This window comes from Bos javanicus, chromosome 14 (genome assembly GCF_032452875.1).
Source record: "Bos javanicus breed banteng chromosome 14, ARS-OSU_banteng_1.0, whole genome shotgun sequence".
Classification (NCBI taxonomy): Eukaryota; Metazoa; Chordata; class Mammalia; order Artiodactyla; family Bovidae; genus Bos; species Bos javanicus.
Genome location: NC_083881.1, coordinates 36543046 through 36569505, shown reverse-complemented (window position 1 = coordinate 36569505; position 26460 = coordinate 36543046). Strand labels below are relative to the sequence as shown.

Here is a 26460-nt window from a genome sequence, read left to right as displayed (position 1 = left end):
TATGGACACAGCAGGGGAAGGAGAGGGTGGGACAAACTGAGAGCAGCACTGAAATATACACAGTGCCATGTATAAAACAGATAAGATAATGGGAAGTTGCTATATAGTGCAGAGAGCTCAGTCTGGTGCTTTGTGACAACCTAGAGGGGTGGGATAGGGTGGGAGGTGGGAGGGGAGGTCCAAGAGGGAGGAGACTATGGCTGATTCACGTTGTTGCGTGGCAAAAACCAACACAACATTGTAAAGCAATTAGGCCTCAATTAGAAATCAATAAATCAAAAAGAAAAATGATAAAAAAACTTTACAGTGTAGACTTTCACTTTCAGGTAGGATGCATGAAAGTGAATGCACCAGGGCAACACTCTCACCATCACCAGAAAAAAAAAATGGGGACAAACTGCAAAATCATGTTGTTGAAGACAGGAGACAGCTGTGCAAGCTCTGAGAACTAGGTGGAATACATCCTAGAAAGAGATTCCTTCTCAGGTGAGCAGATGATTCACAGCTCTTTTCCTCCCTGGGCTACTTTGCTGAAAAGGCTGAAGATCCAGTGTGCTCCAGGCAGGGAGGCTTTACTGGGGTAAGAGAAAGAAGAGCTTCTGGTGGTTTCCTTGGGGCTAGCACGGTGGACTGGAAAAGTAGAAGAACTGAAAACACATGGCTAGCATTTCCCCACAAAGCTTTTGCTGAGTTCTGGGGCAGTGCAGGAAGCTGGGGTGGAAAAGTACGGAAAACTTTCAGTTGCACAGATCTTAAGATAAAGTCCCATGAGAGGGTGGAGCCTGCCATAAACAAAAGTTTCCCCTTTAAGACATTTGCCATATTTTAAAACCAGGTGGAGCAGGTGACTATAAAGTTAATAAGGCAGCCACTGCTGCTGCTGCTGCTGCTAAGCCACTTCAGTCATGCCCGACTCTGGGAGATCCCATAGACGGCAGCCCACCAGGCTCCCCCGTCCCTGGGATTCTCCAGGCAAGAACACTGGAGTGGGTTGCCATTTCCTTCTCCAATGCATGAAAGTGAAGAGTGAAAGTGAAGTCACTCAATTGTGTCCGACTCTTAGCGACCCCATGGACTGCAGCCTACCAGACTCCTCCATCCATGGGATTTTCCAGGCAAGAGTACTGGAGTAGGGTGCCATCGCCTTCTCCGAAGGCAGCCATTAGCTATATGTAATTACTGGACAGTTAAAGCATTGTTAATCCAAATTGAGATGTACTTTGACTATGAAATACAAACCAGACTTCAAAGACGTACTGCAAAAAAATTAAATAAAATAAAGGTGGTAAAATATCTCGTTTTATATCAATCATACGTTGACGTATATTTTAGAAATACTGGGTTAAATAAGACATTGTTAAAATTCTACTTATTTCTACTTTACTTAATATAGCTATTAGAAAAGTTTTGATTATATATGAGGCATACTTTGGGCTTCCCAGGTGGCACTAGTGGTAAAAGAACCAACCTGCCAATGCAGGAGATGTAAGAGACTCCGGTTTGACCCCAAGGTGGGAAAGAACCCTTGGAGAAGGGCATGGCAACCCACTCTAGTATTCTTGCCTGGATAATCCCATGGACAGAGGAACCTGGCGGGCTACAGTTCATAGGGTTGCAAAGAGTCAGACATGACTGAGTCGACTTAACTTGCATGCACATGGCCTACTTTATATTTCTATTAGGCAGTGCTGCTATACAACAACCACTAAAAAAATAAGCAAAAGGGTTATATATAGCTGAAAATCCAATATAAATTAAAATGAAATTTTAAATGCTGCCTGACTTATTTGAAATATACTGATTCTTGTTCACTAACCCCGGCCTATTATATCTAAGACGTGCTCTGGGGAACTTCAAGATTAAACCATGGAGTCACACACAAAATAGGAAATTTTTTGACCCTTTTTTGATATCTTAAAGACATTAGTCGTTTAGACTATGGTAACTGTGTGGTGACTCTTACTACTGCCACACATTACTAGCAACTATCATATTTGTAACCTCTTGTTGAGCTTGATTTCAGCACTTATTCAATAAGGGAATATGATTTAAACTATAATATCTCTTTCTCTTGTCCTCATAGTTTATTTTAGATTATAATGGCCAAGCCTGGCTCAGTTTATCAGTAATGGCTAATATTTACAGCACAGTCATTCTGACGCTACACAAGCCAGAACTGGATTAGTGAGAGTCCTGAAAGTGGTACTAACAGGCTGGGATCTCCTGTAACACAACATGTTCATAAGTAAACAGCTTCATGTAATACTGTCTACCACTACAGACTGTTGGGAAAGCCTTTTGTAAATTGCAAACCCCAATATAAATATGCAATTATCTGCATCAGAAGGTCCTTTAAATGACCATGCTGTAAATATTAGCCATTAGTGATAAATCGAACCAGGCTTGGTCATTACAGTCCAAAATAATCTATGAAGACAAAGGAAAGAGATATTATAGCTTAAATCATATTACCTTATTAAAATGCTGAAGTCAAAATCAAATGCTCAGTCGTGTCCAACTCTTTGCAACTCCATGGGCTGTAGCCTACCAGGCTCCTCTGTCCATGGGATTTTCCAGGCAATAGTCCTGGACTGGATTGCTGTTTCCTTCTCCAGGGGATCTTCCCAACCCAGGGATCGAACCTAGGTTTCCCGCATTGTAGACAGACGATTTACCATCTGAGCCACCAGGGAAGTCCAAAATCAAATAAGAGGCTTCAAATATGCTTGTTGCCAATAACGACAGTAGTAAGAGACACTAAAAAGTTACCATAGTCTAACTGAGTGATTATGCACTCAACTCCTTATTACAAAATTCAGACTTAAATTGAAGGTAGGGAAAACCACTAGACCATTCAGGTATGACCTAAATCAAATCCCTTACGATTATACAGTGGAAGTGACAAATAGATTCAAGTGAATTCTATCTGATAAATGGAGTGCCTGAAGAACAGAGGTTCATGCAACTGTAGAGGAGGCAGTGATCAAAACCATCCCCAAGAAAAAGAAATGCAAAAAGGCAAAATGGTTGTCTGAGGAGGCCTTACAAATAGTTGAGAAAAGAAGAGAAGCGAAAGGCAAAGAAGAAAAGGAAAGATATACCCATTTGAACGCAGGATTCCAAAGAATAGCAAAGAGAGATAAGAAAGCCTTCCTACATGATCAATGCAAAGAAATGGAGGAAAACAACAGAATGGGAAAGACTAGAGATCTCTTCAAGAAAAATTAGAGATACCAAGGGAACATTTCATGCAAAGATGGGCACAATTAAAGATAGAAACAGTACAGACCTAACAGAAGCAGAAGATATTAAGAAGAGGTGACAAGAATACACAGAAGAACTATACAAAGAAGATCTTCATGACCCAGATAACTACAATGGTGTGATCACTCACCTAGAGCCAGACATCCTGGAATGTGAAGTCAAGTGGGCCTTAGGAAGCATCACTACAAACAAAGGCAGTGGAGGTGATGGAATTCCAGCTGAGCTATTTCAAATCCTAAAAGATGATGCTGTGAAAGTGCTGCACTCCATATGGCAGTGAATTTGGAAAACTCAGCAGTGGCCAAAGGACTGGAAAAGGTCAGTTTTCATTCCAATCCCAAAGAAAGGCAATGCCAAAGAATGCTCAAACTATCGCACAACTGTACTCATCTCACTCGCTAGCAAAGTGATGCTCAAAATTCTCCAAGCTAGGCTTCAACAGTACATGAACCATGAACTTCCAGATGTTCAAGCTGGATTTAGAATAGGCAAAGGAACCAGAGATCAAATTGCCAACACCAGCTGGATCATCAAAAAAGCAAGAGAGCTCAGAAAAACATCTACTTCTGCTTTATGGACTACACCAAAGCCTTTGACTGTGTGATACAACTATGGAAAATTTTGCAAGAGATGGGAATACCAGACAGCCTGACCTGCCTCCTGAAAAACTGTATGCAGGTCAAGAAGCAACAGTTAGAACTGGACATGGAACAACAGATTGGTTCCAAATAGGAAAAGGAGTACGTCAAGGCTGTATATTGTCACTCTGCTTATTTAACTTATATGCAGAGTACATCATGAGAAAGGCTGGGCTGGATGAAGCACGAGCTGGAATCAAGATTTCTGGGAGAAATATCAATAACCTCAGATATGCAGATGACAACACTCTTATGGCAGAGAGCAAAGAACTAAAGAGCCTCTTGTCCGTCTAGTCAAAGCTATGGTTTTTCCAGTAGTCATGTATGGACGTGAGTTGGACTACAAAGAAAGCTGAGCACCAAAGAATTGATGCTTTTGAACTGTGGTGTTGGAGAAGACTCTTGAGAGTCCCTCGGACACAAGGAGATTAAACCAGTCCATCCTAAAGGAAATCAACCCTGAATATTCATTAGAAGGACTGATGCTGAAGCTGAAAAACTCCAATACTTTGGCTACCTGATTGGGAAGAACTGACTCACTGGAAAAGGCCCTGATGTTGAAAGACTGAAGGAAAAGGAGGAGAAGGGGAAGACAAAGGATGAGATGGTTGGATGGCATCACCAACTCAATGGACATGAGTTTGAGCAAGCTCCGGGAGTTGGCAATGGACAGGGAAGCCTGGTCTGCTGCTGTCCATGGGGTTGCAAAGAGTCAGACATGACTGAGTGATTGAACTGAAATGAACTGAATGTTATCTTTAAAACAGAGTATATGGAGCATGGTTTCCTACCAGCAGCATCAGAATCATCTGGGAACTTATTGGAAATGTAATTCATCCTACCAAATCAGAAATTCATAATGGGGAAGGAGCTACATCATTCTGTTTCTTAACAAGTTCGCTAATTATTCTGAAGTAAGCAAAAATTTGAGAATTGTTGCTCCAAAAAGATAGGGATATTTCCTTTACTAGCTTTAAATATGCTTGTATATAGATGTACAGGCCAAATACAAGTGGGAAAACTCTCAAAAAAAACCCGATAGCTCCCATCTCTTTCTGGAGAAGGCAATGGAAACCCACTGCCAGTACTCTTGCCTGGAAAATCCCATGGATGGAGGAGCCTGGTAGGCCTGCAGTCTATGGGGTCGCTAAGAGTCGACTAGGCGACTTCACTTTCACACATTGGAGAAGGCAATGGCAACCCACTCCAGTGTTCCTGCCTGGAGAATCCCAGGGACAGAGAAGCCTGGTGGGCTGCCGTCTATGGGGTCGCACAGAGTCGGACACAACGGAAGCAACTTAGCAGCAGCAGCAGCATCTCTTTCTTCTCATCATCACACCTTCAGACATAGACTGAAATATGTTCCATATAAGATAAAAACATACTTACCAAGGGTTTTTCCAGCTTCAATTCTTGTCAAAAATTGACATACGTATATAGTTCTCAGTTGATAAGCTGTTAGACTGGACAGTCCATGAATAATAGCTGAAAGTGAATAAAGTAAATTTTATTAAAACATTAAAACAAAACTCCAAACTTGGCCCTGCAGTACCTCTGTGTGGTTTGCTGAGCAATAAATTAACAAACGTCACCCAAAGATTATCATAAATTTAGAACTGTATGCTTTATTCCCAATTTTTAAGAAATCAGAACAAAAGTGAGTAACAATGAACACTTTACCTTCAAAATAAAACTGATGTTTCATACACAGAATAATAAATCTTTAAAACTACGTACTTTCACAGGTACCACTCTGTACTAATGAAAAGGGAGATTTAGATCCAAACTGTAAAATATGCAAATCATTAGATGGAAACTTATTTTCTACCTTAAGATGCCTAACGTAATAGGAAATATATTACTCTCAAGGTTTCAGTTGAATGAGAGTCTCTTTAGTTTACAAAACTTTATTCTAAAACATGTATTTATATTAACCTCCCCAATATGTGAACACCCACCCAGTGTTATGCTAGGTAATGAGTACCTACAATGATGAGTAAACCATAATCCTGGTTTTCAGTGAGTTTACTATGTACAATGAAAGACAAAGATTAAATTAACTAGTCCTGCAGCTGCTAAGCAGATGAAACAAATATTTATTTTCATTGATTTCCTCAATTTTAATATGCCATAGCCTTACGCTATACTGGAGATTATCTGTACCAAATATAGTCATAAAACAACAGGATTCAAAAAGAGAACAAAACTTATATAAAATTTAAACACAACTTATTCAATATTTACAGAATATCTACTGTTGGCCAATGGTAGGGACTCATGACTGAACGATAGACAGCCCCCTAGGAAGGTTTTAGTCTGAAAAGACACAAATTAAACAAAAATGTAGGCAGGTGACTAATTAAAATTTTAATGTCATAAAGGGTAAGTATGGTATAGGAGCAAAACAGAAGAAAAGCCCAATCTATTCTAGAGAAGAATTGCTCTTTGTATCTATTAGGCATAAAACAAAACAGTGAAAATCTACTCAAGTTGAAGCCAGCTATCTGTTTTTTCCATACCTGTAATCAAATACTACTGACAGAAAGACACCAGAGGATCTAATGGCCAACAACAATAACAACTATATTTAAGCAATTACTAAAATACCAGGCACCTACTTTAAGCCCTGAGCAGTGGTTTTCAACTGGGGGTGTTGTGACTCTGTCCCCTAAGGGACACTTTGCAATGTCCAGAGACATTTCTGATTGTCACATTGAGACATTCTGATTGAGTGGGAGGGGGCTGCTACTGCACCTACCGGTTGAGGTCGGGGATCCTACAACGCACCAGTGACCTCCACCCTGTCCCCTCTTCACCCTCAAGCACACACAGAATAAAGAATTATGTGGTACAAAATGTCAACATGCTGAGCTGGAGAAACCTTGCTTTACAAATACCAGTTCATCTGCTTCTCTGAACAGCTCTATGAGGTAGACACCATTATCACTACCATTTTACAGATGTGGAAACTGGTGGTATCAAGTCCCTGCTTCAAGGCTTGTGATGTTAAATAAGCAGAGCCAGGAATCAAACTCAGACAATTTACAAGGATTCCCTGGTGGTCCAGTGGTTAGGACTCTGTGCTTCCACTGCAAGGGGCACAAATTCCACCCCTGGTCAGGGAATCAGGGAACTAAGATCCCACAAGCTGTGCAGCCAAAAACACAGACATACACACTCACAAAAACAAACAAAAAACCACAGACAACTAACGATGGAGCCCAAGCTCTTAATCACAATCCTACACTGCCTCCCCCGATGGAGACAAGTTAGGAGTATCAGTCTGGAAAAGGCATTATCTGACACAAGTGAGGTGGGAGAACAATTCTGAATTTGAATGAAAAAGCTAAGAATTTCTAGTAAGCATCTAGAGTTGCATATGTTTACATTCTTGAAAAGTGTAGTAAATGTAATTCTATAAGAGATAAAATGGAGCCTGTCAGTCAAAAATGGCATACAGAGACAATGTTAACTTCACAGTTTGTGTATCTGTCATTGATTCAGCGATGCAACTTGGAAAAGAGTTTACTCTTTCTGGATTTTGGTGCCTTTGAGAGTTGGACTGTGAAGAAAGCTGAGCACCGAAGAATTGATGCTTTTGAACTGTGGTGTTGGAGAAGACTCTTGAAGAGTCCCTTGGACTGCAAGGAGATCCAGCCAGTCCATTCTGAAGGAGATCAGCCCTGGGATTTCTTTGGAAGCAATGATGCTAAAGCTGAAACTCCAGTACTTTGGCCACCTCAGGCAAAGAGTTGACTCATTGGAAAAGACTCTGATGCTGGGCGGGATTGGGGGCAGGAGGAGAAGGGGACGACAGAGGATGAGATGGCTGGATGGCATCACTGACTGGATGGACGTGAGTCTGAGTGAACTCCAGGAGTTGGTGATGGACAGGGAGGCCTGGCGTGCTGCGATTCATGGGGTTGCAAAGAGTCGGACACGACTTAACGACTGAACTGAACTGAACCTTAAAATAATGGAGGTGACCTAGATTATTCCTTGGGTCTTGGGCGAGAACCTTAAAAGGTCTTTGTTTTTTGTTTAAATGACTTCTTTTTTTTTAGAATGGTTTTAAATTTACAAAATGTTGGGAAGATAATAGAGTGGTGCATGCAAGGTTGCTTCAGTCGTGTGCAACTCTTTGTGCCCCATGGATTGTAGCCCACCAGGCTCCTCTGTCCATGAGCTTCTCCAGACAAGAATACTGGAGTGGGTTGCCATGTCCTCCTCCAGGGGATCTTCCCGCCCAGGGATCAAACCCGTGTCTCTTACATCTCCTGCACTGGCAGATGGGTTCTTTACCACTAGTGCCACCTGGGAAGCCCCAAGATAGTAGAGAGGTCCCATATAATACTCTCCATCCAGTTTACCCTGTCATTAGCATCTTACATTAGCATTGTTACATTAATTAACCAATATCGATACATTATTATCTAAAGTCCACCTTTACTCAGATTTCTTTAGTTTTTACTTAATATCCGTTTTCTGCTGCAGGTTCCCATCCAGGGTTCAGTTCAGTTCAGTCACTGAGTTGTGTCCAGCTCTTTGCGACCACATGGACTACAGCACGCCAGGCCTCCCTGTCTGTTACCAACTCCCGGAGTTTACTCAAACTCATGCCCACTGAGTCGGTGATGCCATCCAACCATCTTATCATCTGTCGTTCCCTTCTCCTCCCACCTTCAATCTTTCCCAGAATCAGGGTTTTTTCAAATGAGTCAATTCTTCACATCAGGTGGTCAAAGTATTGGAGTTTCAGCTTCAGCATCAGTCATTCCAATGAATATTCAGGACTGATTTCCTTTAGGATGGACTGGTTGGATCTCCTTGTGTCCAAGAGACTCTCAAGAGTCTTCTCCAACATCACAGTTCAAAAGCATCAATTCTTCGGTACTCAGCTTTTGTCACAGTCCAACTCTCACATCCATACATAACTACTCATACCATAGCTTTGACTAGACGGACCTTTGTTGGCAAAGTAATGTCTCTGCTTTTTAATATGTTGTCTAGGCTGGTCATAGCTTTTCTTCCAAGGAGCAAGCATCATTTAACTTCATGGCTGCAGTCACCATCTGCAACGATTTTGGAGCCCCCCAAAATAAAGCCTCTCACTGTTTTCATTGTTTCCCCATCTATTTGCCATGAAGTGATGGGACCAGATGCCATGATCTTAGTTTTCTGAATGTTGAGTTTTGAGCCAACTTTTTTACTCTCCTCTTTCACTTTCATTAAGAGGCTCTTTAGTTCTTCTTTGCTTTGTGCCATAAGGGTGGTGTCATCTGCATATCTTTATTGATATTTCTCCTGGCAATCTTGACTCCAGCTTGTGCTTCATCCAGTCCAGCATTTCTCATGGTGTACTCTGCATATAAGTTAAATAAGCAGGGTGACAATATACCTCCTTGATGTATTCCTTTCCTGATTTGGAACCAGTCTGTTGTTCCATGTCTGGTTCTAACTGTTGCTTCTTGACCTGCATACAGATTTCTTAGGAGGCAGGTCAGGTGGTCTGGTATTCCCATCTCTTTTAGAATTTTCCACAGTTTGTTGAGATCCACACAGTCAAAGAGTACCACGTTACATTTAGTCATCATGTCACTTTGGGCATCTCCTGGTTATAACAGTTTCTCAGTCTTTCCTTGGTTTTGACGACCTTGGGGGTTTTGAGGTATTTTGTAAACTGCATCTCTCTATTAGGATTTGTCTGATATTTTTCTCATGACTAGACTAGGGTTATGGGGTTTGGAGAGGAAGATTACAGTGGCAGAGTACCACTTTCATCACATTATATCAAGTGTACATGCTACCAACTATCACTGTTGATGCTGACCTTGAGTACCTGGGTGAGGCAGTATTTGTCAGTTTTCTCTACTCTCTTCCCCTTTCTATACTGTGCTCTATATAGCCCACATTTTAGGAGTGCGGACTTACACTCCACCTCCTTGAGAACAGAGTAGAAACATGAATTACCTGGAATTCTTCTGCATTGGACATCTGTCTCTTCTCCCACTTTATTTATCCCAGCATTTATTTACATCAGTGTGGACTTTATGGATGTTTTAAAATAATTTGGGTTATAATCCAAAACTCCAGTTGACCCTTTAACAATGAGGGGGTTAGAGACACTGACGCTCCAAGCAGTTGAAAATTCCAGTGTCGATCCTCTGAATGCATGGTTTAACCAACCAGATTGTGTAGTAGTGCAGTATTTACTACTGAGAAAAAAAAACTGGCTTGTAAGCAGACAGGTGCAGTTCAAATCTGTGTTGTTTAAGGGTCAACCGTATTTTCATTTTCTTGCTTATGTCTGCCAGGGCTATTGGGAACTCTTGCAGTTGGCTCCTGTGCCCCTTTGTGCTGCCATAACTGTGGAGCTTTGTTTCTTTGGGGGTTTTGTTTTGCTTTTAGTACTGCCCTACTTTTGTCACAAGATGCTCCAGGTTCAAGTTGTATATTTCCTGTCCCTGTCCTGGAATCAGGCCATTTCTATGGAAAATGGTATTGGAAACCAATACCTGAATGCACTGGAAGGACTGATGTTGAAGCTGAAGCTCCAAAACTTTGGCCAACTGATGAGAAGAACTGAATCACTGGAAAAGACTGATGCTGGGAAAGATTGAAGGCAGGAGAAGGGGATGAAAGAGGATGAGATGGTTGGATAGCATCCTGACTCAATGGACATGAGTGAACAAACTCCAGAAGACAGTGAAGGACAGAGGAGCCTGGTGTGCTGCAAAGAGTCGGACACCACTGAGCAACTGAACTGAACTGAACCCTGTCTCTAGTGTTATCTGTGATATAGGGGAAAGGTTGTTGGACTGGAAGATAAGGCAGGTGTCTGGACCAACCCTCTTAACCTATCAATGCTTTAGGTTGTTTAGATCACTTCTCCATAAACTGAGATTTTACTCACCTCACTCATGGGATAACTGTGAAGCTAAAATGTGTCAACATGGTTTTCTGAAATATTTAATTTTCTATTAAATTCTATCTTGGGGTTGTGGTCTGCTGCAATAAGCTGAGAGCCAACTCCAATAAATATTAATACCAGAGTATCTTTCAGTTATCATTCAAAAAGCCAGCTAGCCTTCTGTAGGCATCAATATCTTTGCCCATCATTCACAGGCTTTCTTGCATAGGTGGTAGACTTCATTGTCAGTTACTTTCATTGTGAAGCCTATACTGAGCAGCAGGCTCAATGAGGGCTTCCCTTGTGGCTCAGCTGGTAAAGTATCCGCCGGCAATGCGGGAGACCTAGGTTCGATCCCTGGGTTGGGAAGATCCCCTGGAAAAGGGAAAGGCTACCCACTCCAGTATTCTGGCCTGGAGAATTTCATGAACTGTATAGACAATGGGGTCGCAAAGAGTCAGACACGACAGAGCGACTTGCACACACACAGGGTCAATGAGGTTTAAACAGCTCATAGAGTAATACAAAACAAGGTCTCAGTGACTTGCTAAAAGAAAAAAAAAACTTTTACAGGAGTACCTCAGAAAAAAGCAAGAAATGCAAGCACCCGGGAGAAATATCAATAACCTCAGATATGCAGATGACACCACCCTTATGGCAGAAAGTGAAGAGGAACTCAAAAGCCTCTTGATGAAAGTGAAAGAGGAGAGTAAAAAAGTTGGCATAAAGCTCAACATTCAGAAAATGAAGATCATGGCATCTGGTCCCATCACTTCATGGGAAATAGATGGGGAAACAGTGGAAACAGTGTCCGACTTTATTTTGGGGGGCTCCAAAATCACTGCAGATGGTGACTGCAGCCATGAAATTAAAAGACGCTTACTCCTTGAAGGAAAGTTATGACCAACCTAGACAGCATATTGAAAAGCAGAGATATTACTTTGTCAACAAAGATCCCTTTAGTCAAGGTTATGGTTTTTCCAGTGGTCGTGTATGGATGTGAGAGTTGGACTGTGAAGAAAGCTGAGCGCCGAAGAATTGATGCTTTTGAACTGTGGTGTTGGAGAAGACTCTTGAGAGTCCCTTGGACTACAAGGAGATCCAACCAGTCCATTCTGAAGGAGATCAGCCCTGGGATTTCTTTGGAAGCAATGATGCTAAAGCTGAAACTCCAGTACTTTGGCCACCTCAGGCGAAGAGTTGACTCATTGGAAAAGACTCTGATGCTGGGAGGGATTGGGGGCAGGAGAAAGGGACGACAGAGGATGAGATGGCTGGATGGCATCACTGACTCGATGGACATGAGTTTGAGTGAACTCCGGAGTTGTTGATGGACAGGGAGGCCTGGCATGCTGCCATTCATGGGGTCGCAAAGAGTCGGACACGACTGAGGGACTGAACTGAACTGAATCCTTTTATCAACTCAACGGGTTATTCTCATTTTACCAACTAGTAAAATTTATGAATCTGAGAAAAACTGAGGAGCCCATGAGAGGCGGAGGCGGGATTCAAACCAACGATTGACTTCGCGCCCGGGGCCCTCAGCAAGCAGCCAGATCCCCGACCCCTGAGGTACAGCGCTGCAAACCAGGCCTCAGTCGCCCACCGCGGTTCCCGCTCCCGGCCCGGGCGCGCCCAGCACTCACCCTCGGCGCTGTCGCGAGTGCGATGGAAGTCGTCGGAGCGGCCGTCACGGAAAGCCCGGCAAAGCGAAACGCAGAGGAAATCGAGCATCCAGCCGGCAGCTACCGCCTCTGCCTCAGCCATCAGGCCCGCTTCCTCCTCCTCCTCAGGGACCCCCGGCTGTACCTGGCAGTCGAGCAGTTCTTGGCATTCAAACTGCTCCTGATCATCTGTCACCGTGTCCGCCACCCGCTCCCCCGGGGAACCTGCATCCTCCCCGTCCGCACGCCCTCGCGGGCTCTGAGCCGCAGAGGCGGTATCCTCCGCCATGTTAAACAGCTCGCGCAGCTTCTGGCCTTTCCGGCGCAGAGCGACTACTGGCTCGCGCCGCACGGGGCGAGCCCACGGCGGGAGGCCTCTTCCGCCTGAGAGAAAACACCAATCACACACCGCCGGGATGGGCGAGCGGCTCGAGCCTGGCTTCGGATTGGCCGAGACCTGCTCCAGCCTCTGCATGTTGAATTCACCCGCCACCCTGCAGCGCCGCTTTGTTGGTAAAGTAGACGAGTTCAGGCTAGACCCGGAGAGGACTGGAGGTGGTTTTGTTCAGTGGCTCAGTCGTGTCCGACTCTTTGCGACCCCATGGATTGCAGCACCCCCGGCTTCCCTGTCCTTTACCATCTCTCGGAGCTTGCTCAAACTCCTGTCTGTTGAGTCAGCGATGCCACCCAACTGTCTCGTCCTCTGTTGTCAGTCTGCCTTTAGTCTTTCCCAGCATCGGGGTCTTTTCCATTTTAACTAACCGTATTGTTCTAGAGGATGTTGCATTTTAGCACAAGAATAGAATAGTTCCCCAACCTCCAGGTGGGGGAGGTGTTTTAACTAGAAAAAACATTTTTAACTTTTCCAGTTAAAATGGAAAAACATTTTACCCGTTTGTGCTTCAAAAGAGATAGATAATTAAAATGTCACTATTTTTCGAGCATAAGACTTAAAATCCTAGTGTACTCTTAACAGTTACTATGCAATCAGGAAGCAAAACTCTTTCAACAGACAGATTCGTGCTTTTCCAATCTTAAGGAGCGCCAGAATCAGTCCCGAGGCTTGTTGGGCATCACACCTATAATTTTTGTCCTGTAGGTTTGGATTGGGATCCTTGAATCTGCAAGTCCTTTGTTCGCAGGTGAGTGATACTAAGGCTGCCAGTTTGGGGACCAAATTTTGAAATTATTGCTCTAGAAAGAGTAGGTTATTATGGAAAAGAATTTCAGTCAGGACCTGAAATAGATGATAAAAATTCAGCTTGTACAACAGAAAAGTGAAAGTGTTAGTAGCCTCTGACTCTTTGCAACCCTGTGGACTGTAGCCTCCCAGACTCCTCTGTCTATGGGATTCTCCAGGAAAGAATACTGGAGTGGGTTGCCATTCCCTTCTCTAGGGTATCTTCCCAACCCCAGGATCCAACCCAGGTCTCCCACATTGCAGGCAGATTCTTTACTGTCTGAGCCACCAGGGAAGCCCCGTGGCTTCCTGTATTCACAACAATAAGTGAATACTTATTTTGAATTTTCAAACTTACCTTGGAGCACAAGAGGGGACTGAGGGGAGAGGAGCCTGGTTATGTTCTATTTTTCTATGTAGGTGACAGTTGCATCAGTGGTCACTTTATGAACATTCATGGAACATGATATATGCACTTTTCAGTATGTGAGTTATAATCGAATAAAAAGCTTCCTTTAAAACCCTGTTTATAACATATCCAGTGTTGTCAAACCCTTTATATTTTAATTTTTCACATTTATTATTGCCTTAAGACTGAAATGTTGAGTCATCAAAGGACTATATTGCAGCCCTTAAGAATGCCTAAGTTGGGGACTTTCCTGGTGATGCAGTGGCTAAGACTCTGTGCTGCTAATGCAGGGGACCTGGTTGGAACCCTGGCACAATGATCATTGAAGATCCTGCCCACTGCAGCTAAGACCTGGCACGTTTGTGTGTGTTAAGTCACTTCAATTGTGTCCAACTTTTTGTGACCCTATGGACCATAGCCTCCTAAGTTCTTCTGTCCATGGGATTCTCCAGGCAAGAATACTGGAGTGGGTTGTCATTTCCTTCTCTGGGGGATCTTCCTGATCCAGGAATTGAACCCATGTCTCTTATGTCTCCTGCATTGGCAGGCTGGTTCTTTATCACTGGCACACCTAGACCTGGCACAGCTAAATAAATAAATATGTTTAAAAAAAAAAAAGAATACCTAGGTTGGGATTCCCTTACCATATATACCTATTAGCTGTGTGACCTTGGATTAACTATGCCTCGGTTTTCTCTCTGTTTACTGGTATACTAGTAATACCATCATTGCAGCCTCCTTGGAAAGATTAAAGGAATTGATAAATGTAAAGACGTTAAAAGGAAACCAGGTACTAGGTAAGGGCTCAGTAACATTAGCTGGAAAAGCAGGACATTTGTGCTACTCAGAAAAAGAGTAGTGAGTCAGAAGGAATTGTTCCTTCAGACTCCAGTAGTCCCATGAAAAGTAAGTCCTATTTATAAACAATATAGAGGACTAGGCCTAAGGAAATAAAAGATGAGGTATAAAGAAAATGACCCTAGATGAGGGTCAGATTTCCACTCCACTTTGAGGCAGTGGACACAATGTAACATTACTGGTAAAGAAGCTTCTTACTCATAAAGAGTTCTTCCCTTTGCAGAATTTGTAAATTAGTAAGGACTGAAGGAATGTGCAGCCATGAAATTAAAAGACGCTTACTTCTTGGAAGGAAAGTCATGACCAACCTAGATAGCATATTCAAAAGCAGAGACATTACTTTGCCAACAAAGGTTCGTCTAGTCAAGGCTATGGTTTTTCCTGTGGTCATGTATGGATGTGAGAGTTGGACTGTGAAGAAGGCTGAGTGCCGAAGAATTGATTCTTTTGAACTGTGGTGTTGGAGAAGACTCTTGAGAGTCCCTTGGACTGCAAGGAGATCCAACCAGTCCATTCTGAAGGAGATCAGCCCTGGGATTTCTTTGGAAGCAATGATGCTAAAGCTGAAACTCCAGTACTTTGGCCACCTCATGTGAAGAGTTGACTCATTGGAAAAGACTCTGATGCTGGGAGGGATTGGGGGCAGGAGGAGAAGGGGACGACAGAGGATGAGATGGCTGGATGGCATCACTGACTCGATGGACGTTGAGTCTGAGAGAACTCCGGGAGTTGGTGATGGACAGGGAGGCCTGGCGTGCTGCGATTCAAGAGTCGGACACGACTGAGCGAGTGATCTGATCTGATCTGATCTGAAGGAATGTGTGGAACTAAAATGAAGCAGATTTCAGGATTGGAAACATGTTAGACAATTCTAATCCTAGGCTCCCCTAATGGTTCAGATGGTAAAGAATCTGCCTGCAATTCGGAAGACCTGGATTGGATCCCTGGGTTGGGAAGATACCCTGGAGAAGGGAATGGCAACCCACTCCAGTATTCTTGCCTGGAGAATTCCATGGACAGAGGAGCCTGGCAGGCTACAGTTCATGGGGTCACAAAGAGTCGAACATGACTGAGTGACTAACACAATCCTTTAGAGCTTTGAAAATATTTATTAGATCTTGGTGGCCCCTTGAGATTTTTTAGACTGGTATTTCATGTATTATAAGATTAGTATATGACTGTCAGACAATAGGCATCAATGTTGTACTGTCGCACCCTGTAAGGGCATGCAGTTTGTTAAATGCTGAAGTCCAGGCTGACTCTCTGTGATCACATAATTTTGTTGCTTTATTTAAAAAAAAAAAAAAAAAAGTCTTCTGGTGTATGTATTTAACGAGTTGCCAGTTAGCCAGTATTTTTAATAAAATACATCTGCCCAAAGTGAAAGCGATAAGAACATTGTATAGGAGTATAAGGATATGTCTACAAACAGCTGGGGACCCAGAGGAAGAATGCTGTTTCTATTTCCTCCTGGAAATGAGCCAACTCTGTATGATGCAAGGTATCCCGGTGATGTTTTCTACCCCTGAATAAAAAATAAGGGGAAATCTCTTGACAGCACAGCACTAAGAAATACAGTCTATGGACAGTCTCTACTTATTAAAGCCTCTGCTAAATTTTTTCAACGTTCTTTTTAAAAAACAATTTTTTTTTGGTCTTGCTTCACGGCATGTGGAATTTTAGTTTCCTGACCAGGATAGAACCCACACCCCCTGCATTGGAAGCAAGGACTCTTAACCAATGGACTGCTGGGGAAGTCCCAAGTCTCTAATTATTTAAGTGAATGAGCCTGATATGAAATTTTCAATTTTCTAGGAGCTTCATTTAAAAAAGAAAAAGCTGAAATTCATTTTAATATCATAGTTTATTTAACCCAAAATATCAGGGCTTCCCTGGTGACTCAGTGGTAAAGAACCTGCCTGCCAATGCAAGAGACTCAGGTTGGATCCCTGGGTTGAGAAGATCCCCTGGAGAAGGAAATGACAACTCACTCCAGTATTCTTGCCTGGCAATTCACATGGAAAGAGGGAGCCTGGAGGGTTATAGTTCATGGGGTCACAAAAGAGTCAGATACAACTTAGTGACTGAACAACAAAAATATCAACAACCCAAAATATCATTTCAACCTGTAATCAATATAAAAATGATTGAGATATTTTACATTGTTTAAATGTCTTTGGAATACAGCATCTATTTTACATTTATAAACATCTGTTTGGAGTTGTCATGTTTCACGTGCTCAAATAGCCAAATATGGCTAGTGGCTATAACTGTAGGACAATTCAATACAGTACAGGTAGAAATTCAGGCTCTGGAGTCAGAGATTTTTATTTGAATTCTTTCTCCACAACTTTCTAAAGCACAATTAGGGAAATTTCTGGTTTTTAAAAAAGTATCAGTTTTTTACCCCCATGGACTTCTCAGAGCTACATACTAATCTATACACTAATATGGATTATGAATTTCTAAGAAAAACATAGCATAAAATATATGCTCTAATTTATCATTACACTCTTTTTTTCACATGACAACCTATATAATTATTGTACCAATAAATACAGTTTAATGCTGTAAACTACTATACCAATATATACAGATACCAGCTATTAAGATGATTCCATGATCTCTAAGGGGAATTCCCTGGTGGCTCAATGGTAAAGAACTCTCCTGCAATGCAGATGCCACTGCAGATGTGGGTTCTATACCTGGGTCAGGAAGATCCCCCTGAGGAGGGCATGGCAACCCACTCCAGTATCCTTGCCTGGAGAATCCCATGGAGAGAGGAGCCTGGTGGGCTACAGTCCATAGGATCGGAAAGAGTTAGATGCATGTGCATGTGGACTTGATCTCTAAGGGTTACAGTAAACTCAGTATCACTTGATCCAGTGGATCATACCCTCTTCCTGGATACATTTTCTTTATTTCACTTATAGGATCCATCCTTTTTAAATTTTCCTCACATCTCACTAGTCACTTCTCTTCAGTTTTTAAACTTCTGGATACTCACAATGATTTTCCAGTTGATCTTCTCTCCTCCCATTGTTTAAAATTGTCAACGGGAATTCCCTGGTGGTCCAGTAGTTAGCACTTTGCACTCTCAGAGCGGAGGGCCTGGGTTCAATCCCTAGTTGGGGAACTAAAATTCCACAAGCTGCACGTGGCAGAGCCAAAAAAACTAAAAAATGAAATAAAATAAAATTGTCAAGATCCTGTTGAGGGACTTCCATGGTTTTCCAGGGGTTAAGAATTTGCCTGCCAATGCAGGGAACACGGGTTCGGGAAGAGCCCACATGCCTCAGAGTGGGCTAAGTGCCTCAGAGCCCTAAGCCTGCTGCTGCTGCTGCTGCTAAGTCATTTCAGTCGTGTCCAACTCTGTGCGACCCCATAGATGGCAGCCCACCAGGCTCCCCGTCCCTGGGATTCTCCAGGCAAGAACACTGGAATGGGTTGCCATTTCCTTCTCCAATGCATGAAAGTGAAAAGTGAAAGTGAAGTCGCTCAGTCGTGTCTGACTCTTCGTGACCCCATGGACTGCAGCCCACCAGGTTCCTCCGTCCATGGGATTTTCCAGGCAAGAGTACTGCAGTGGGGTGCTGTTGCCTTCTCCAGCTAAGCCTAATGTGCCACAACTACTGAGCCCATGTGCAGCAATGCTATCCTGAAGCCCACGCAGCTAGAGCTTGTGCTCTGCAACAAGAGAATCCACACAGTGCAAGCAGAGAGCGCCCCGCTTTCAGAAACTAGAGAAAGTGAGAGAGTAACAGGCAGGAAGGCCAAAGGTCCCCAAGCGGCAGGAGAAAATAAACTGCAAGTGGCAGATGTTTTTCCCCTACTCTACACAAAATTAAAAGAGCCTTCTTTTGATTCTATGTTGATGACACCTGGTTCTGCCTTGAGCTAACCAATGCATTTTTCTTACGTTAATGAAACTGTGTATTTGCTTTGGAATTTGCCTTTCTTCAAAATGGTTCTGCCTAAGATTAATTTTTTCTTTTCTTAAACCTTGGGCTGATAATGGCTCAACAAACCAGTATTCCTCTCAATTGTTTTATGGCCAGGGGGATGACACACCTCATGCCATCCTGTCTCAAAAGTGTATATTGTGGGAGAGGGGCCCTGTGAGATGGCTAAACTCCCTCTAGCCTTGAGCTGTCTCTCTTATCTGATTAATAGCTTTCTAACAAACATAATGGGTTTCCCTGTGGCCCCAGTGGTAAAGAATCTGCCTGCAATGCAGGAGAACAGGGTTTGATCCCTGGGTTGGGAAGATCCCCTGGAAAAGGAAATTGCAACCCATTCCAGTATTCTTGCCTAGAGAATTCGATGGGCAGGGGAGCTTGGTGGGCTACAGTCTGTGGGGTTGCAGAGAGTCGGACAGGACTGAGTGACTAACCCAAGCAACAGACATAAAACACCTTGCTAAAAACTAGCAAAGGGGCACTCTTTCTGTTCCCTTCTGATGTCTATGTCAGAAGCTTTCCCTATCTCTATTACACTTTAAAACAACTTTGCTACACAAAAAGCTCCAAGTACCCCGGATCAAAATTCTTTCCGCTGAAGGTCACGAATCCTGGCTTAACACATGACTGGAAGCAGCAACCTTTCAAAAGGCTGCACAGCAGTGAAGACTGCTGCTCTTCCTCGTGGTGCACAGGCCCTAGGATGCCAGGGCTTCGGTAGTTGCAACCCTCGGGCTCAACAGCGTGGACTCAGTAGCTGTGCTTTGGGGCACTTAAGTGGCAGGCGGATTCTTAACCACTGGACCACCAGGGAAGTCCCATAAAATCTTTTTAAAAAGAAAAAATTCAGAGTATAACGGACCTTCTGTGTGTGCTAAGTTGCTTCAGTCATGTCTGACTCTTTGCGACCTCATGGGCTATAGCCACCAGGGTCCTCTGTCCATGGGATTCTCCAGGCAATAATACTGGAGTGGGCAGCCATGCCTTCCTCCAGGGGACCTTCCTGATCCCTAAGGGATCCCCTAAGGCTCCTGCATTGCAGGCAGATTCTTTACCGCTTAGCCACCGGGTGAGCCCACAACTGGACCTTAGTACTAAATAAAGATTTGACCAGCATTGCCTTTCCAAATTAACCAATTATTTGACTAAGCAGACTGAATTGACTACTTTTTGTCAGCCCTGGTGATACCTATACTCTTTCCATAGAGGTCACTATGTAACAAATTCTTTGATTAAAAAAATATATATATATAGTATAATTCCTCCCTTGCAAAGATTTTCAATTAAAAAAAAAAAACAACTGAAATTCTTACTAGCTCCCTTGTAATCCAAGTAGGCAGAGGAGCCAAGCATGAGATGGGATGAGGGCCAGAGATCCAAGAAGCTGGTGTGAAAGCTACTGCACAAATACAAGTAACATTCATGCATGTGGCTTAGTGTGTTTGCTCTTTTGGTTTCAGGAATTTCTTCCGATTTCAAAAATCTAAGATTCCACTCCTTGCTCCCCACAGAGCGCTGATGTGATACCTGCTCGGACTAAACCCATATGAATCAGGAAGCTTACAGTAGGGCACCACTCAGTTGGAGGATGGTGTCTTCTTCTGAGTCTGTCTTTCATGGCCTTTCTTTTGAGTAGGAGAGCCTGGACTTCTTTCTGTGACAGCTTTTTTAATTTTTTTTTTTAATATGGAACACTTCACAAATTTGCATGTCATCCTTGTGCAGGGGCCATGCTAATCTCTGTATTGTTCCAATTTTAGGATATGTGCTGCCAAATGAATTGAGCATGACAGCTATATTTTTTTAAAAAGCAATAGTATGGGAATTTCCTGGTAACCCAGGGCTTAGGGCTCTGTGCTTTCACTGCCGAGGCCCGGGTTCAATCTTTAGTCAGGGAACTGCTGCTAAGTCGCTTCAGTCGTGTCTGACTCTGTGCGACCCCATAGATGGCAGCCCACCAGTCTCCCCCATCCCTGGGATTCTCCAGGCAAGAACACTGGAGTGGGTTGCCATTTCCTTCTCCAATGCATGAAAGTGAAAAGTGAAAGTGAAGTCGCTCAGTCGTGTCTGACTCCTAGCGACCCCATGGACTGCAGCCCACCAGGCCCCTCTGTCCGTGGGATTTTCCAGGCAAGAGTACTGGAGTGGGTTGCCATTGCCTTCTTCGAGTCAGGGAACTAAAATCCTGCAAACCACACAGCAAAAAAGTAAATAAGTAAAATAAGCAAAAGCAAACACTTTCAGGCCTCTGGAAGCCCAAACCCAGAACAGCACAGCATCCGTTCTTCCATGCTTAGTTGGTCAAATGGAGCCATAAAGCCATTGCAGATTCAGTGGTGGACAAGTAGGCTTCACTTCTTGATTGGAGGAGGAATATGCCTGCATCAGGATGAGATGAACTGTTGAAGGCTAGCCTTGTGAACAGGGCTTCCCAGGTGATGCTAGTGGTAAAGAACCTGGCTGCTGATGTAGGAAACGTAAGAGATGAGGGTTCAATCCCTGGGTTGGGAAGATCCCCTGGAGGCAGGCATGTCAATCCACTCTGGTATTCTTGCCTGGAGAATTCCATGGACAGAGGAGCCTGGTGGGCTAAGGTCCTAGGGTAGAAAAGGGTCAGACATGACTGGAGCAAATTAGCACACACCCACACATTCTTGTGAACCACATACCAGAGTGTCTGACTGAATGTGGAAAAATCAGACACTGGAGTCAAAGGGTTAGTCTAGGGTGGTTACCCAAGCAGAGCTGTATCTAACAGCCAAAATGACTCAACATGAGAGAGGGCACCTAATACGTGTTATTGTTCAGTCATTCAGTCATCACCATGGACTGCAACACACCAGGCTTCCCTGTTCTTCACCATCGTCCTGAGTTTGCTCAAACTCATGTCCATTGAGTTGCTGATGCCATCCAACCATCTCATCCTCTGTCATCCCCTTCTTCTCCCGCCTTCAATCTTTCCCAGCATCAGGATCTTTTCTAATGAGCCAACTCTTCAAATCAGGTGGCCAAAGTATTGGAGCTCAGCTTCAACGTCGGTCCTTCCAATGAATATTCAGGGTTGATTTCCTTAAGGATTGTCCTGTTTGATCTCCTTGCAGTCCAAAGGACTTAAGAGTCTTCTCCAGCACCACAATTCAAAAGCATCAATTCCTCGGCTCTTAGCCTTCTTTATAGTCCAGCTCTCACATCCATACATGACTATTGAAAAACCCATAACTTTGACTATTCATTTGTTCTAGCTACATTTCAAATCCTTAGAAGCCACCTGTGGCTGTGCTGTGCCGTGCTCAGTTGCTTCAGTCATGTCTGGCTGTTTGCAACCCCATGGACTGTAGCCCACCAGGCTCTTCTGTCCACAGGATTCTCCAGGCAAGAATACTGGAGTGGGTTGCTGTGCCAGAATACAAATGTTTCTGTCAAGTAGAAAATCAAGTAGAAGGAGACAACATAAGAACAACAGTTGAGAGTAGGTAGACTGTTCTGCATATGGCATTTTCCTGTTAGCTGGCTGTGAGATGGTCAAATAGGAACTTCTACAACCTCTGTAGCTGGGAGGAATGTTTAGCTTTTACACAACAAGCACCGTGGAGGCCCATGTGTCTTCCCCAAAGGTCTTTCATCCTGACCAGACTAATGGAGAATCAATCCTCCCACTAAAAGGATGAGATCATAAAATACCCCTTTCATTACCACAACCTGGGCAGAACCCAGAAGCAGATGGCCAGACAATATGGAAGCTCTAATTAGGGAGAGAAAACTGCAGGACCTCCAAAATAGAAGGAGACATCTTCCCTTGGTAGTAACTAAGCAGTTGTAGGCATTTTGCAGAGCATTTTGGAAGAAAATAAAGGCTTATTTTTGTCTGAGTGTGCTATACAAGGTCCTGGTGAAATTCTACTGCTCCAAGTGCTTTTTTTTTAAAACCATACATTCTACAGGGAAGTATTTTTGGTTTTGATTTTTAAAGGCTTTGAAGAACTTCTGCTATTCCTAACCCTGGAAGGACTGAAAGTGAAAAACATTTCGATTTTATGCACTTAATGTTCTGTGGTCCATGCAGACTCTCTTGACAACCTCTAGTAGTATTATGACAGTAGCAAAGGTAATAATAATAAGCAGCTGGTATTTAAGAGAGACATTTAGCTTTTGTAAATGGATGTTCACATTTATTATTTATTTTTATCTTAGTTTGTCTCCTTGGTGGAGCTGGGTTTCCCATAGCTCATGCAACTCTAGATATGCTATAAGTATCAGAAACTGAAACAGGAAGTTCCCTAATGGTCCAGTGGTTAAGACTTGTGCTTTCACTGACAAGGGCCAGGGTTCAATCCCTGATTGGGGAACTCAGATCCTGCAAGCCATGGTTAGCCAAAAACAACAAAAAAAGAGAAACTGTGCAAAAGGAAATGATGGCATCTTTGTGTGTATTTCCTTTTAATTATTTGGGCATTTTATTATTCTCTTCTCCAGTTTGAAAGTTCACTATTTTTAGTGAAAAGCAAAAAACATCACATTTGGAAGGCAAAATTTAATTAGAACCTAAAAATGCCAGTTTTGTTCTTCTATTGAGAGTCATTATTTCAGTAGTTCCTGTATGTGTTCCCATTAACACACAAAATGAAAAGTTGTGTGTTATGGGTTTAATTAGGCTTACTATTTAAACTGTGTGTTCAGAGATTATTAAGGTTTATTTAAAGCTAATGAGTACAGTGGTCTTTAATAGTTGACTCAGGGAAGGAGAGAAAGGGTTGAGGGAGCACATTCCTAACTCCCCCACTTTGGAGAGCTGCTGTGGAGCGCGGCTATAAAGACCCCCTACCCCTGAACTGGGACTGCCCTAGTGGTCTGGTGGTTAGGACGCCTTACTCCCAAGGCAGGGGGCATGGGTTCAGTCCCTGGCTGGGGAAGATCCCGTATGCCCAGTGGCCTGGCCAAAAAAAAAAAAAAAAACACAAATCCCCACCGGTTCCCAGATTGCAGATCAGGACTGTGTGGGGCCTAAAGCTGTTACTCCTTCAGGGACTCAGAAGGGGTCTTGTAATGAGATGCTCTGAAGCTAATGCTGTACAGTTTTTTTTAAAAAACTATGTTAAGTAGTTTTTATGTTAAGTTTTTATGTTTTAATGTTAAGTAGTTTTTAAGTATGTTAAGTAGTTTTGAAGTATGGAGAAGACAATGGCAACCCACTCCAGTACTCTTGCCTTGAAAATCCCATGGACGGAGGAGTCTGGTAGGCTGCAGTCCATGGGGTCGCTCGGGCATGACTGAGCGACTTCACTTTCACTTTTCACTTTCATGCATTGGAGAAGGAAATGGCAACCCACTCCAGTATTCTTGCCTGGAGAATCCCAGGGACAGAGGAGCCTAGTGGTGTGCTGTCTATGGGGTCTCGCAGAGTCGGACACGACTGAAGCGTCTTAGCAGTAGCAGCAGTAAGTATGTTTAGTCTATTCCCAAACATGGTACAAATATGGATTTCTTTATTTTCTATTGGAAAAACACCAGTTGACCAGTTAATCTGCAGCCTTAACTAATCTCCTAGGTGATAGCACTAAAGATTTTTCTTCAAAAAAATAAGGAAACATTTGAGAGGTATCAACCCACAAAAATGTTACAAAAGAAAATAATACTGTTAAGGTTGTGATAAAAGTGATATCAAGTGACTCAGTTTTGTTTTTGTATCCGACAACAACCGTTGTATCCAACTCTTTTGCGACTCCCTGGACTTTAGATCGCCAGGCTCCTCTGTCCATGGGATTTCCAGGCAAGAATACTGGAGTGGGTGCCATTTCCTTCTCCACTCTGTACAGTTTCATAAGTAGTGGGTCCTGCTGGGGCTGGAAGAGTGATGAGGGCTGGGCTCCACTGAGCAAGACAGGTGAGTGGGAAGAAAGACTGCTGATGATAGATGGGAGCCAGTCTTCCAGAAAGATTGCTTTCCAAAACAAAAATGAATACTCTGCTTTTATTTTTCCAATTTTTAGTCACAGCAATTCGAAAATAGCAACAATTATAGGGCACATTTCATGCCTGGACAGAAAACTTGAACAAAGTGAAAAATGGTCTCTGGGTCTTTCTGATACTTGAATATTTTCTGCCTATTATTTTGCTCTTTTTAAAAAATAAACCTAAATTGTAGTGAAATAGTATCAACTGAAATTTGACTCTGTTTTGGGCATTTTTTTTTGTCACAAGTTTAAAAGGAAAGAAATTACAAATTTGAGATGAGGTAGAGTAAAAAATTACACAGCAGCACTCAATCTGGTTGTCTTTTCCCTGCCTGAACCCAGCAGGGAAATTTCAGAAGCCTCAACACAGCTAAAGACTTTGGAGAAGAGAGTAGGTTGCTGTTCAGGAAAGCAGTGACTCCTCATGCCGCTGTGTTGAGCGGGTTACAAGACAGCAGCTGAAGACAATGGTGTAAATGGCAAGAAGAAAACATTTGTTAGCTCTCATTTATTCTCTGACTCTTAGCCTGAATGTCTCATCCTCTAGAGACCTTCCCAGGAACTGCTGAGTGCTTATCCTCTAATCTCCCGTGCTCAAATTTTTCTTAGGCTACTCAATGACTTGCTCATTTAACCTTTAAGTCCAAAAGGATAAGGAGTATGCTTTAAGGCTTCCCACCAACCCTGCTTTGCTTTTTAACACCCTCCCCCCCCACCCTCAGTTGCTAACTGGTTTATGATAGACTTTTAAAAATTATATGGAGGCATTATCATTTACATAAAATAAGATGCACTCATTTTAAGGCACTTCTATGGATTTTTGATAAAGGTGTATGCCTATGCAACCAATAATTGCCTTTTTCTTTCAACACTTTAAATGTTTCACTTCATTTTCTTCTTGCACATGTGATTTGTGATGTAATTTTTATCTGTGATTTTTATCCTTGTTCCTCTAGAGGTAAGGTGCTTTTTATTCTGAGAGATGTTGCTTGCTTAGTTATGGCCAACACTTTTACTAATATAACAGTATCAGACACTTCATGTATGAATTCTGTAATGCTCACACAGCCCTGTGAGGCTGGGTCTTTTATTACATTTACAGAAAAGGCAACAGAGAGGTTAAGCAATTTGCCCAAAGTCACACAGGTGTAATGGTCAGAGGCAGGTCTTGGACTAGACACTCTGAATCCAGTGTCTACCCTCTAAATCAATACACTCCAGTATCTGTGGCTTAGAGATAGGCTCCGAGGAACAAAGCCAGATAAAAGAAAGACTTTTCTAGCGTTTATAGAGCGATAATAACAAGCAAATTTTCTGTGGAGTCGTTGCTATTGTTCTCAGAAATCACAGATGTGTAAAAGAGAATTTAGAGATCACCCAGGCCAACGCTTTCATTTTTACAAAGGAACTGAGACCCAGAAAAACCAAATGCTAGAGTCAAATGTGGCAAGAACAAGTTGTTTTTTTTTTTTTTTAAATACTCTGAAGTCGCAGATAAAATGAGTTTTAATTTAAAGATACAAAGTTAAATAAAAGAAGAAATTTCTTAATAGAGCAGTTAAGCACTGGAGCAAAGAAAATTATGGACGCTCTTCAATTTCCCTAATGACTGAAGAGGTGTTTGCCT

General features: G+C 42.8%; 1 protein-coding gene and 1 non-coding gene across 3 annotated transcripts in view; both read right to left on the bottom strand.

Annotated features, from left to right (window-relative positions):
* The window catches only part of TERF1 (telomeric repeat binding factor 1), a 43525-nt gene extending 30700 nt beyond the window's left edge, over positions 1 to 12825 (bottom strand). For both annotated transcript variants that reach the window (XM_061438977.1, XM_061438978.1), the window contains exons 1-2: positions 12459 to 12825; positions 5292 to 5387 (exon numbers count right to left, since the gene is read on the bottom strand). In XM_061438977.1, the coding sequence (XP_061294961.1) occupies positions 5292 to 5387; positions 12459 to 12765 (403 nt within the window). In that variant the 5' untranslated portion in view covers positions 12766 to 12825. The remainder of the gene's footprint in view (positions 1 to 5291; positions 5388 to 12458) is intronic.
* A 7737-nt stretch (positions 12826 to 20562) lies between these two features.
* LOC133260854 (U6 spliceosomal RNA) lies at positions 20563 to 20670 on the bottom strand. Its single transcript, XR_009740995.1, has one exon. It is a non-coding gene; the product is annotated as a U6 spliceosomal RNA (small nuclear RNA).
* Positions 20671 to 26460: the final 5790 nt, after the last annotated feature.